Below are 13,909 nucleotides of genomic sequence, written 5' to 3' on the forward strand. Positions count from 1 at the left end.
TTTTAAGTTGTATGGTCCTTGCCTTGCATTTTTTTAACTTCAACGACAGAAACAAACATATGACTTGGGTTTCGACCTTCATGGATTCAGGACCTGTCATCGCAATTGAAGATAGGAGCCATAGAAGGCCATACACGTGCTTCAACGTACTCTTTAATCGGTGTTGTCTCCAGACCTATAACATGAAGGTAGTTTTAATTATCTTTGCAAGGTACAATTTGTTTTAGCAACTCTTTAATGGCCTCTCTAAAGATTGTCAGTTATATATTACAGGTCACAAAAGACAATTGCTTCCCGGTCCGTGGTTGTTTACCTTCGGTAATATTTTAATTTAGTAAGCAGTATATTTGTTAAAATGTCACATACCGCTATTAGTTTCATGTTTATGGTTGTCTTTATAATTGACTGATTATATATGAATGTTTAATACTTATGTATTCTTTAGTGTTTTATGAGATGTCACCACTACGGTCGCGTGGTAAACGTCCGTTGAGCGATAGTGTGTACGAAGTTGGTGAATCTTCACGTGTTCGCCCATCCCGTAGAATGTCGCAACTTATGCAATCAGTTATTGGTGACAACTCTGCCGCATCTTCGATGATTTGGAGGCCACTTCCTGTGTATTTAGATTCTGGGGACTGCCGTTTCGTATGTGAATACTGTAGTGCAATGTTCTGGTTTGGAGAAAGAGTTTTATATGCTTCCCGTAGTGAACGGCCACGGTGTAATCAATGTTACAAATCGGGTTGTGTAAGGCTGCCATTTCCTCTTAATCCGCCAATTGTCATCAGGTAACTTTTTGAAAATTCTCATTTCATGGAAAATATTAGAGCATAAAATAATATGTTTTCCATGACATCGTTTGGAGCAGACATTGATGATACCATTAACGATGGTCGTGGTCCCTACGTCTTTAAAGTTTCAGGACAGGTTTCACATTGGATTGGATCTTTATGTCCTCCGTCAAACGAGAAACCCCGTTTTCTTCAAATGTATATTTATGATACAGCAAATGAAATTTCAAATAGGCTACGTTTCTTTACTAACCCAAGCGGCCAGAATCTTTCAACTGCAATTGTAAGTGATCTAAGTGAAACGCTTCATTCTTGCAATGAATATGCTCGCCTTCTTAAGAATTCCATTGAATTGTGTGGTAACGAAAATGCCATTGACTTTGGTATACGTCTTTATAACAATGTTCCCGATCGAAGATATGAACCTCCTGCACCTGGTACATTAGGTGGCATCGTACGTGCTGATGATTCAAATATTAGCAATTATGATATTGTTCTTCACAAGAAGGATGGTACTCCTCAAAGAGTAAGCAAACTTCATCCATCTTACATGCCTTTGCAATATCCTCTGCTTTTTCCTTTTGCTGAGAAAGGTTGGTCTCCAAGCCTTCGATTGCGTATGGCTGGTCATTCACAAAACAAAAAAATGACTATCAACATGTACTACAGTTATCAACTTCATGACCGTCAAAATGTCTATTATCTTTTGCTAAAAGGTGGTCGATTATTTCAACAATATTTAGTGGACGCATATATATGCATAGAACAGAGTAGGTTGGAATACATAAATGCCAACCAAGATTTGTTCCGTTCAGAGTATGTCTCAGGTCTCTATGATGCTCTTTCTAGAGGTGATACAAATTGCCACAATATAGGCAAGTGAATCTTTTTGCCATCTTCGTTCACAGGGGGGCCACGGTATATGTATAAGCATTATCAGGATGCCCTAGCAATATGCAGGGTCTTTGGTAATCCCCAGTACTTCATTACATTCACATGCAATGTTAAATGGCCCGAAATCGTCAGACACTTTATTGCCATTGGTTGCACGCATTCTGAAGATCGTCCTGATATTGTAGCACGCGTTTTCCAAATGAAAGTTCAGGAGTTTATTAAGTTTATGAAAGAGGATAAACCGTTTGGTGACGTTACGGCATGTTAGTATTTCTTTTCCTTTGTTATTTATTTGTCTTTACTTTGTTCACTTACGTGCCTAACAATTTGTTTTATTACTTCTTCCTCAGACCTGTATACTATTGAATTTCAAAAGAGAGGTCTACCACACTGCCACACCCTACTCTGGGTAACCGCTCCTTTCAGAATACATGATGCCTCAGAAGTTGACCTGTTGATGCATTTATTGTCTATCGCCTTCGTCAATCCGAGTCGTAGTGAAAAGCCGGAAGGAATCAAGTGCATAATGTCATATTTAGTTAGAAATGGCAAGGTGGCAAACTTGTAATTAATGTGAACTTTCATTAAAAGCCTTGACCATATAAATAGGGTGTTATGTCATAGATTTTAGAGATTTTGATAGAAGATTTGGAGAAGACTTGGAAAGAAGACTTTCTAGAGAGAGAAAGTAGAGAGAGAAAGTATTGTATTTGTGATTCTTGTACCGTACACGTCAAATTCTATCAATGGAATCACATTAGTAGTACGTTATCGTGTGTTCGGTCACGTTCGTTCACGGATTCCGCACGTGAAACGTTCGTTACGCAATCGAACGGTCGCAAAACCGGTCCTACAAGTGGTATCAGAGCTAGGAGCTCGATTGCTTGATTAAACACGTCGTTCTCGTACAGATTTCAGCGTATTCAGAGCCAAATCAGATCCGGATTCTTCGATTTCTTCATCTTCTACTTGTTTCTTACGTTTTTTTCTGAAAAACGTCAAATTGAACAGCTCGAAACTCCAAGCCGTTTTGGAGAAATCTCGATTTTTCGGTCCGAATTCGCAGCTGTGGATCGCCTTTTTGAACATTTCAGGACCGCTTATTTGGTTTTCATCGTGGGTCGCTCATTGGAAACTTCTTGGATCGCTCGAAATCAGTTGATGTGGAACCGCTCCAAAATCAATCCTTTGAACCGCTCAAATGACAATCTTTGAATCGCTTTTATGATCATCGTGTGAACCGCTCATACGTCAAGTATTGAACCACGTGAACCGCTTTAGTGGACTAATATGGCTCGCTTTTAAGTCAAAGTGTGGAACCGCTCTTTTGTCATCTTCTACATCGAAACAGTAAATTGCAGGCCTATTGAATTGAGGGTTGTCGGTTATCTCACATACACCACCCACTTATATACCCAATCAATACAATCTACTTAATACACCGCCCACTATCATTTATGTAGATTGTTGGATTCTGAAGCCAATGTGACCGCCCCACTACCTTATTAAGATCCAATTAGACTTCAAGCACCGCCCAACCCACATCACTAATTGATATTAATTGTGCCGCCCAAAACAAATCTTCGGTCCGATCCCGACAGAAATTATTGCCGCCCATTGATTAAACCCACTATCAGTTTTATCCAATCCAGGCCCACTTCACCGCCCAATCTAATCAATCTAACCTTTACAACCGCCCAAACATCCATATTTGATTTTTGTTCTCGTCATTGATTGATTAAGCCCACGTGCGTTTAGATTTACTAAAGTGAAAGGCCAAATCCCTGAAGCCTCACAGTTTGGGTTGTTTGAAGAATTGGGGGGCATTTGAGTTAACAGTGTACATTCATTGGAACGGGTTCACGAATCTTCGACAAACATAAGGTTGAAAAATGACAATGATGTTTGATGAACAGGAGAACTATTATTTCGAAAGATTTAATGATTGGCATCACGGATATCTAGATGAGGGTTATAGAAAAGTGAGCAAAGATGTTTGGTCAAAAAGGTTTAAATATTTTGTGTGTTTGAAAGACGAAACGTTGGATGATCTTAAAGACCGATATAGTGTTTTACTGAATTATATGAAAGATCATGAGATATACCCGTCAAATGTTGAAAAATTGGATAAATTTGCAGATGCATTACCGATTGAATGGGGTGAATGTTTGAAGAATTTAAGGGAGAACTCAAATTTTTCAAAACTACCTCTAAATCAATTCATCAGCAAACTTAAAGCTCATGAACTTGAAGTTAGAAAGAAAAAGAAAGATTTGATCAAGGTTTTGGAGTATAATGTGCTAGATCTAAGTTCAGATGTGATTGAAGAGATGCACAAAAGGGTTACTAAATGTATCAGGGCAAAACATGTGATGAAATATGATTTTAAGAGAGGTTGTTATATTGATAATAATGGAAATCCTCTTGATTTCGTTAAAATGTTCTGTGCAGGTACATTCACAGCAAAGGAAGAAGAAAGTCCAAAAGCTGAAGAATCGGTGAAGAATGAAACAGTGTGCTCTAAGTGTGACAACGTCAAGACTGATAATGACAAACTCGTGAAAGACATGGCAAGTTTGGCATCTGAAGTCAAAAAGCTGAAAGACGAGAAGCACGCTGCTGAAAACCAGATTCTTTGGTTACATGAAAATTGTGAGAAACTAAAAGCAGAAAATGACAAACTGTTAAATGATTGTAACAGTTTAACTTTGAAAAATCAAGAATTTGAAGAGCAAATGAAAATTCTTGAAGATGGGAGAAATGTGTTCAGTAAAAACAACATTGAAAAACAGAAAATGATAAATTCCCATCTTCAGAAAATTATCAAACTTGAAAAAGAAGGTGAATATGCTCAAATGAGAATTAAAGAGTTGGAAAAAGAGATTGAAAGTAAACAGAAATCATCAGAAGATGAAGATTTCTGGATCAAGTTGGAAAACAAGAACTTGAAAGCGAATGAATCAAAATTTCAAGAACAGATAAAAGTTCTGGAAGATAAAACATCTGTTCTTGAAAATTTGAAGATTGAGAATGAAAATTCTATCAAGTCTCATCTTGAGAGAATATCTCAGCTTGAGGAAGAAGCTAAGAATTCCAGGATCAAGATAGATGAACTTGAGAAGAAATTGATCTGTTTTGCGATGAAATCCGACAAGTTGAATATTCCTTGTCCAAAACCGATCAATTCAGTTCCAATAAGTGACAATGTCACAAACTTTGACACTGTCAAAGTTGAAGATTGTGATGAGACACCTGATGATGAAAATGTTAAAAAAGAAAAACAAAAATTGTTTTTAAATTTGAAAGAAAAATTTCAGAAAACTGTTTTGCAATCGACTGAAAAAGGTGAATGTTCTAAACAAAGACCTTTGAAGAAGAAAGTGGAACAGAAACAAAAAGATAATAAAAGTTCATCAGATCAATCATCCAATCAAAAGAAAAAATTACAAAAAATAAAAAATGAAAATTCAAAATCTGTTGGTAATAAGTGGTGCAGGTTTGACCACAGTGCTCAAAAGACAAATCCAACAATCAAGAGGAGAAAGGAATATCACCAAGCCAAACAGTGCTTTGATCTGAGCGTTTGGTATGAAGATGGTGATTGGTACGATAACAGAATGTGTTACAAATGTGGTTATCAAGGACACATTGCTGTTAACTGCCAGAGACAGAGATTTGAGACAAGAAGATGCTATAATTGTCAAATCAAAGGACACATTGCCAGAGATTGCCCAAGGAAATCAAGTGAAAGATTGAGGGTTAATTAGAAATTGGCAAAGAAACCAGTCACTGTCAAGCCAAAGGAACTGAGAGTTTCAGACCAGAAAGTCAAAGAACAGAAGGTCCAAGAACCTAAAGTTCAAGAAAAGAAAGTGAAGCTTTCTCAGGGGCAAAAAGACAAACTGCGAAAGAAGAGGAAGAAGGCCAGAGAATATCTGGAGAAGATTTTGTCCTCGGGTTCACCCGACATATCGAAGAAGAGTGCTGATGAATCAACTTCCTCAATTGCAAAGTCAAGAAAACCGAATTCGTCAGATGCAAATCTGAGGACAAAAGAGGAGAAAAAGAAGAAAGTGAAGTTTTCACTTCCTGGCGATGAATCTGTTTCTTCGAAAACAAAGGAGCCACATGTCGGCGATGAATCTGACTCATTAAAGTCAGACAAGCCACATTCAGGCAATGATTCTGGAATGGTAAAGCCAGAGGAGCCATGTGTTGAGGTAAAGGTCGAGAATTCTAGTTTAACAATAGATGAGAAAAACTTTCCACCATTGTTGAACAAGAATTCAAAATCACCCAAGGCTGGTCAGGCTTGGGTGAAACTATTCAAATAGAAAAAACCTGACTTGCCGGAGAGTTAATTACTGTTTTCGTCCCTGTGGTTTGTCAAAAATCACTATTTCAGTCCATTAGTTTAAAAATTGCGATTTCAGTCCCTGTGGTTTCATTTTCGTAACCATTTCAGTCCCTGTGGTTTCACTTTCGTAACCGTTTCAATCCATTTATTCTGTTAGTACATGGACTGAAATGGTTACGAGGTGGACTAAAATGGTTACGAAAGTGAAACCATAGGGACTGAAATCGCAATTTTTAAACTAATGGACTGAAATAGTGATTTTTGACAAACCACAGGGACGAAAACAGTAATTAACTCCTTGCCGGAGCTCCCAGGTTTGTAAGCGTGGAGCATGAATCGGCATCTTTTTAAATCTGTGTTTGAAGATTTTGCAGGAATTGCCGGAGATCCCAAGATGGTATCGTGGATCATGAATCGGCATCTGTCTAAAATTCTAATCGGTAACGTCAATCAAACAAACGGTAAAAAGGTTTGTTTGTGTTTTTCTTACAAGAGGTATTAGACGAATTTATGTTTCGCAATTGGTACAGAGGATTCTGGACTGCAAATGGTAAATCAAGGACATTAACTTGTACTTGGATTTTCCTATTTTTGTGTAGAAAACAAGATGATGAAGTAACCCCGTACCTAAACTGTTTGGTAAACAAACTAATATTTTCCGGAAAAACCATTTTGATTAAAACAAACTTAAGTGTTTTGAAATCATAATGGGAAAATAGTTTGTTGTGAGGGGGAGTTCTGATTGTTTACGCCAAGTGGATGGAGAATTGAAGTGATTCTCATCAAGTTGTCAAGTTTGTACAGTTTGTTTTCAAATTTTCTCAGAAAATCAAAATTGAAACATATTTTGATTTTAGGGGGAGAAAAATTTTAAAAAAAATAGAAAATTTGAAAATGTCAAAAACATTAAAAATTTAAAAATGAGTTTTGTTGTAAAAAAAGAGGAAATGATTGTAAATCAGTGGACTATCACAGCATGCTAAAGAAATGTAATGTAAAATGTGATAAACGGTCTCACTGATGATGTGACGATAGGTTTTTGTACATTTAGTAGATTTATTCGGGATATAAACCTAAAATTTCAAACTTATGAAATTCGTGGGGAACACTACTTGGATATATAGGTAACCCCTGAAATCTCGTTTGAAAGGTCTCGTATTCTGATATACTAGGTGTTTATACTCTATGATGTCTGGGGTATTATTCCGGGACTTCTGCTGAACGGTAGTTCTGACCTAGTCCTTGGCTAATACTTTCCACAAAATGCTTGAAATATAGCATAAAGCCCTCAGTTGATTAGACAATAAAATTGATAATCATCTGTTGTAGCTGAAAAGATCCTCTAAAGGGGACACACTGCTAAGTCGAAGCTGATATCTCTCTGCTGAACGGAAGTTCTGAACTGAGATCCCTCAGTTCTCGCATCTTTCCCCTAATTTATGTACAGACATCATTGTAGTGTTCATACCTGTAAGACTGAATATTGGGATTCTGGATACGGGAGTATATTCAAGAGGTGGGACACATGAATTGAACTAAGTTCATAAAATACCTAAATAATATCCTGAATAGATTGAAAATTGTATGAAAATTTAAGAGGACAATTATATCGTCAATCTACGTGAATCGTTTAGAACTTAAAACGATTAAAAGCTTAACGGTGCTTGTGTTATGTCTCAAAAACTGATATGATCCTCTTGCACAAACTCACAAAAATATGTTTGTTATGCATTTAAATTTCTGTCTTTGCATTTATGTTTCATATTTTCAAAAATCCAAAAAGATTTTCGACAACTGATGGTGAAGAGCTGATTTTCAAAATCTCAAAGGCTAAACTTGATGAACAGACAGGTTGGTTAAGTCATTTGAAATGTTTAAAATGATTCATTAGGTTGAATCAGAAATTGGAATGTTTCGAATTTGTGAAGCAGTGGTTAATTGAAAACGGTATCACATGATTAAGTTGATTCATTAAATTGAATCACAATTATTCTGATTTGTGATAGAGTGGTTGAGTTTTGCAGGTTTCTGATCCTGTTGCTACAAATAGCCAGGAGATATATCAGAACCAGAGATGATGAACTGAACAGAGAGAAGCCAGGAGATAATTTCGATGGTGGTAACAAAATCCCAGACGACTATCCTAGCAGAGTGATAGGGGGAGTCTGATGAAGGTTATAGCCAAAGAAAGTTAGATCCAGGCAGAATTTCTGAAGAAGACCAAGCTATATCCGAGAATGTCATGTTGAAGACTCTCACTGAAGATTCCGTCAACATTCAATCTGTTGATACGCAAAGCCAGGTGTCGATCCCAAAAGCACGGAAGCTTGACGAAAGGGGGAGCCTGAAGAGTCTGAAGAAAGAGAGCAACGGAAGCTGAAGACAGATCCACCGGGATTCTGTTCAAGCAAGAGGAACTCAAGAGAGAGAAAGTCTAGTCGCTACGAGTTTCACTACGAGATTGACTACGGCAATATCCAAGGGGGAGATTGTTGATGCATATTTTGTCTATCGCCTTCGTCAATCCGAGTCGTAGTGAGAAGCCGGAAGGAATCAAGTGCATAACGTCATATTTAGTTAGAAATGGCAAGGTGGCAAACTTGTAATTAATGTGAACTTTCATTAAAAGCCTTGACCATATAAATAGGGTGTTATGTCATAGTTTTAGTGAGTTCTTGATAGAGTTCTTGAAAGATTTGGAGAAAACTTGGAGGAGAAGACTTCTAGAGAGAGAAAGTAGAGAGAGAAAGTATTGTATTTGTGATTCTTGTACCGTACACGTCAATTTAGCAATGGAATCACATTAGTAGTATGTTATCGTGTGTTCGGTCACGTTCGTTCACGGTTTCCGCACGTGAAACGTTCGTTACGCAATCGAACGGTCGCAAAACTGGTCCTACATGACCCCTATGTTACTGCTGAGTTTCCAAACCCTGACACAGAATCTTCTTTATATAAAACTATTACAGAGTGTATGGTTCACGGCCCATGTGGATTGCTCAATCCAAAGGCTCCGTGTATGCGTGATGGTACATGCTCCAAAAGTTTTTTGAAAAACTTCGAACCTGTCACCTGGTTTGACAAGGAAGGATATGTTCATTATAAACGATCACCCAATGGCCATCATGTGTTGAGGAATGGCATTCAAATTGACAATGGTTATGTTGTCCCTTATAACAAACGTTTGTCTAGCCGTTTCAACGCCCATATAAATGTAGAATACCGTGGATGGAACATGATGATTAAGTACTTATTCAAATACATATCAAAAGGAGCAGATCGTGTTAGATTTTCAATTCAGCAAGCCGAACAGGATTCAACATCTACATCCACAAATGGTCATTCGTCTGTTGATGAGATTAAAAATTTTGTAGACGGAAGATTTATTTGCCCACACGAGGCGGCATGGAGAATTTTGAACTTCGCAATTCATGAACGAAATCCTGCTGTGCAAATACTAGCAGTCCACTTGGAGAGAATGCAAAACGTCACTTTCAGAGACAATAGCAAATTACAGTCCATTATCAACAACCCGTCTTTCGGGAAGACGACTTTAACCGAGTGGTTGTCTAACAACAACTCAGAAACAGAATCAGAAGGACGAAATCTAACCTACACTGAATACCCTTCCAAATATCACTGGGATGCATCTGGGAAAGTATGGATTCATCGAGTACAACTATGTACTCCAGCAATAGAACGTCTTACGTATGTTCATCCCACTTCAGGGGAATTGTTTTATCTGCGCATGTTGCTATGTCATCAAAAAGGTTGTAAGTCGTTTGCAGACATACGCACAGTTTCAAACACTACGCATGCAACTTTTCGAGATGCATGTGAGGCACTGAGTTTAATAGGTGATGATAGAGAATGGCAAACAGCCTTTATTGATGCTTCTACTTGGGCCACATCATCTGAATTAAGATCACTTTTTGTTCATATGCTTTTGTTTTGCGAGGTAAATAAACATCTGCTTTTATGGGAAATTGAATGGAAAAAAATGTCTGATGACATACGTCTGTCAATTAATGGTTCTTCTCGAAATACCAATTTATTTGTAAATGACTTCGATTTACAACAACAAGTATTGTTGGAAATTGAAAAGCTTCTAAGATCTGCTACTCCATCGAAGTCACTTAAGAATTTTGGTCTTCCCATGCCATATGAGGTTGTCCTTGCAACATTGAGAAACCGACTTCTAATGGAAGAAACAACTTATGACAGACCAGCTTTAGCTGCTCAACACTCTCAAATGCACGCAACCCTCAATGCAGATCAATTACGTGTCTATAATGCTGCGATACATCCACACACCAGTGAAACTCAGGTGTTGTTATTTGTTTACGGCCATGGCGGAACGGGAAAAACTTTCTTGTGGAATACAATAATATCCTTCTTTAGGTCTATTGGCAAAATTGTGCTTGCAGTTGCTGCCTCAGGAATTGCCTCTCTTTTGTTGCCCTCTGGTAGGACAGCTCACTCCCGGTTCCACATACCAATAGAATTAACAGATCAGTCAACATATTTCATAAAAAAAATACTCAACTTGCTGATCTTCTAAAACAGACGACGATAATAATTTGGGATGAGGCGCCGATGAGTGATCGTCGGTGTTTTGAATACCTTGATAGAACATTGAAAGACATTCTTGACAATGCTGCACATCCATTTAGTGGTAAGTCTGTGCTTCTTGGAGGTGATTTTCGTCAAACACTCCCGGTGAAACCCAGAGGCACACGATCAGAGATCATTGCCTCAACGTTACCAATGTCCTACTTATGGCAGTTTTTCAAAGTGTATACATTAAATGAGAACATGCGTGTTAGAGGTGATGCTTAAAACCCAACATCTATGCAAGATTCCAACAACTTCGCTTCATGGCTACTAGACATTGGGAATGGGTTAGTAGGAGATCCTGATGCGCAAGATCCACAGAACACACGGACCATTCAGATTCCTTCTAATTTTCTAATTGAACCTGGTGAAAATGGCATCCGTTCTCTTATCAACTTTGTCTATGATGAATTCATACTTAATTATCCATCAGCTGAGAATTTATCAAATAGAGCCATTGTTTGCCCAAAGAATGAAACAGCAGATGAAATAAACAAAATCGTGTTGAATCTAACTCCTGGAGAAACAAGATCTTATATCAGTTATGATTCAATGGTACCATATGCGCAAAACACAACAGATGTTGATGCCTTATATCCACAAGAATATCTAAACGAGCTAAGTTTTCCTGGCATCCCCCCTCATCAACTAGATTTAAAAATCAATACACCTGTCATGCTTATTCGTAACATAAATCAAACGCTAGGTCTATGTAATGGTACTCGATTGTTAATATCTCAATTATTGCCGACTGTCATAGAAGCACGCATAATAACAGGTACTTCAACAGGTAATCATGTATATATCCCAAGAATTAAATTTATACATAAGACTAATGATTTACCTTTTTCGTTTATAAGAAGACAATTTCCATTGAAAATATGTTATGCTATGACTATAAACAAAAGCCAAGGACAATCTCTTAACAACATTGGCATATATCTTCCTGAACCAGTATTTACTCATGGTCAATTATACGTTGCCCTTTCCCGAGCAACTTCTCCATCTTCACTTAAAATTCTTCTCATACCTTCTAACACCACCACCTATCAAGACTGTACCAAAAATGTTGTTTTCTCTGACTTGATGGGTAAAGTAGATGACCATCAGATTCTTCTCATAAAACACTTATTTCATACATGTTTCTTTTGTCATTGTAATATATTAATCTTTCATGCACAGCATTTTTGACTGTATTCAATCTAATATATTTAATCTACTTACCATCTCAACATGATTTTTTTCCTATAATCACATCCCAGGTTCCTACAAATGTTGACTGAAAATATATCCTCCGAGTTGGGTTCACCAAGAATCACAATTGAAGTGCCCGCTCTCAGATTGGAAACCACATATGCACTCAAACAAAAGCTGCGATACTTTTGTCAATAATGTGAGTTTATATTTGCTTAACATTTACATCACCTCTATCCATTTTTCTCCGTTAAGTCAGGGGTATTTTCGCCTTTTTTTACCTTAAAGGGCAATTTGGTCTTTTTCAAGGGTTTTCGGTCTTCTTATATAAAGTGGAAAAGACCGACTTGCCCTTTAAGTTAGCATAAAAGATGAAAATACCCCTCACTTAACTGAGAAAAATGGATGGAGTTAACAAGCCAGATGAAAATGGCAAGATTACAAACCTTTTGGATCCAGCTACGGAAAAACAAACCTTTGGACGAAAGTCGAAAACTTGCCAAACCACTAGGATGAAAATGGCATATTACTCATTTTGGTTTAACAACTTTGTTTGGTGACAAAAATGTTGATCTTGTCTGCAGGTTGTTATAATAAATGAACATTAAGCGGTGTACTCCTGATTGCGTTATGTTACGATATGGAAGCACGACTCCTCATATCTGGAGATTAAAGTGGAACAGTAAGTATAAACGTTATCAGACTGTAAAAATATCTTACATTTTAATTTGAATTGCCTGCTTTAATGTATTTTCTGTTGTGATACAGGTTAGAATTTTCATGTCAGTATACTCTTTAGTGTTAAATTGCTACATATATATAAATTCTGCATCATTTTAAAATTACTGATATCCCACTACGATAACCTATATCTCAAACAGTGGTCCTTGACTGATATCTGATTTTTACCGCATTAACCGCATAGCTTATAATTAATACATATATAAATTATAGATGATTATAGAATATAATTTGTATTATTGCTACCAGGAAGTTCAAAGAAAGGAAGCAATATCATCCAAAGTGTTAAACTCATGAAGGTTAATGGCGCAGTGCTTTCAATAACAACAAGTCACAACGCTAAACATATTGATGTTGGGTCGCATCAACGATACGTAAGATATCATTTTCCACTCCTTTCCCCCATTCTAACTACCCGTTAAAGTAGCAAACTTTTTACCCAGGTTTCGGTAATTGATGCGGCGGGGCTCGCATTATTATAAGAGAGACATATAGCAAGTGAACTGTCAACCGCTGTCATCTCTCTGCATTTTGGGATGTGCAGTTTGCATAGTTTTGAGAAGAGCGTTTTACTGGCGGCCACAAAGGATTCATCAGCTTGGGCACTTGAAAGCAAAACGGGAGATATACTCAACAATGCAGCCGTCCATCCTAAAAAAACCGTCTACAGATTTGTCCATCCAATTGTTGGGTACCAAATCATATTCTCTTATTTATTCATTATTTATAATTGACTAAAATGCCATTTTCGTCCCTGGCATTTGGTCAGTTTTGCGACTTAAATCAGGAGTATTTGAGTCATTTTAATTTAATAAGGGAAAAAGACTCAATTGCCCTTTTAAGTTAACAAAAAAAATAGTGGATAATTCTTTCTTTCTAAACGAATAGGTAAATGTCCACAAGAAGCCTCATATTCAGAGAAACAATACAATTGGGAAAAGTCAACTGAAAAAAGCAGCTTCGTTGCATAACAGATACAAATCAGTATGTTTTCTTCGTACAAGATTAGTCGTCAGTGTATTCAGATTTTTTCAGTTTATTTTGTTATCCGAGTCAGGTTAAGTATCGATTTAAGGCTTCGACTCATCTCGCAGGGGTATACCAAGTAACTGAGATGAAAGTAGCTCGTGTGTAATTAAAGAAGAAACTAACCCAAAAAAGCATCTTCGTTATGCGACAGACGTAACACTTCATTTGCAGGTTGTTAGTATGTTAATATTTAAAACTTTTTTGCTTAACTAATAATACTGCTTTAATTATCTATAGCAGTTCACAAATACTTTCCTTTTAATATTGTCAAGGGCAACACATACAA

The 13,909-nt window shown here is 37.2% G+C and overlaps 2 protein-coding genes across 2 annotated transcripts; both read left to right on the forward strand.

The window, feature by feature from the left end:
* The first annotated feature begins 9,019 nt into the window (after window positions 1-9,019).
* LOC110866654 lies at window positions 9,020-10,884 on the forward strand. Its single transcript, XM_022115796.1, has 2 exons — window positions 9,020-10,372; window positions 10,612-10,884. The coding sequence occupies exons 1-2, from the start codon at window positions 9,020-9,022 to the stop codon at window positions 10,882-10,884; spliced, it is 1,626 nt and encodes a 541-aa protein (XP_021971488.1).
* A 12-nt stretch (window positions 10,885-10,896) lies between these two features.
* Window positions 10,897-12,626, forward strand: LOC110866655. Its single transcript, XM_022115797.1, has 2 exons — window positions 10,897-11,437; window positions 12,622-12,626. Exons 1-2 carry the CDS (start codon window positions 10,897-10,899, stop codon window positions 12,624-12,626), a joined length of 546 nt encoding a protein of 181 aa, XP_021971489.1.
* The last annotated feature ends 1,283 nt before the right edge of the window (window positions 12,627-13,909 follow it).

The sequence above is a fragment of the Helianthus annuus genome, chromosome 7 (genome assembly GCF_002127325.2).
Source record: "Helianthus annuus cultivar XRQ/B chromosome 7, HanXRQr2.0-SUNRISE, whole genome shotgun sequence".
Classification (NCBI taxonomy): Eukaryota; Viridiplantae; Streptophyta; class Magnoliopsida; order Asterales; family Asteraceae; genus Helianthus; species Helianthus annuus.

Coding starts and splice junctions, on each gene's coding strand:
- LOC110866654 (XM_022115796.1), top strand. CDS start 9,020: ATGGTTCACGGCCCATGTGGATTGCTCAATCCAAAGGCTCCGTGTATG. Junction 10,373..10,611: donor CACACACCAGTGAAACTCAG/GTGTTGTTATTT, acceptor CTTCTAAAACAG/ACGACGATAATAATTTGGGA.
- LOC110866655 (XM_022115797.1), top strand. CDS start 10,897: ATGCAAGATTCCAACAACTTCGCTTCATGGCTACTAGACATTGGGAAT.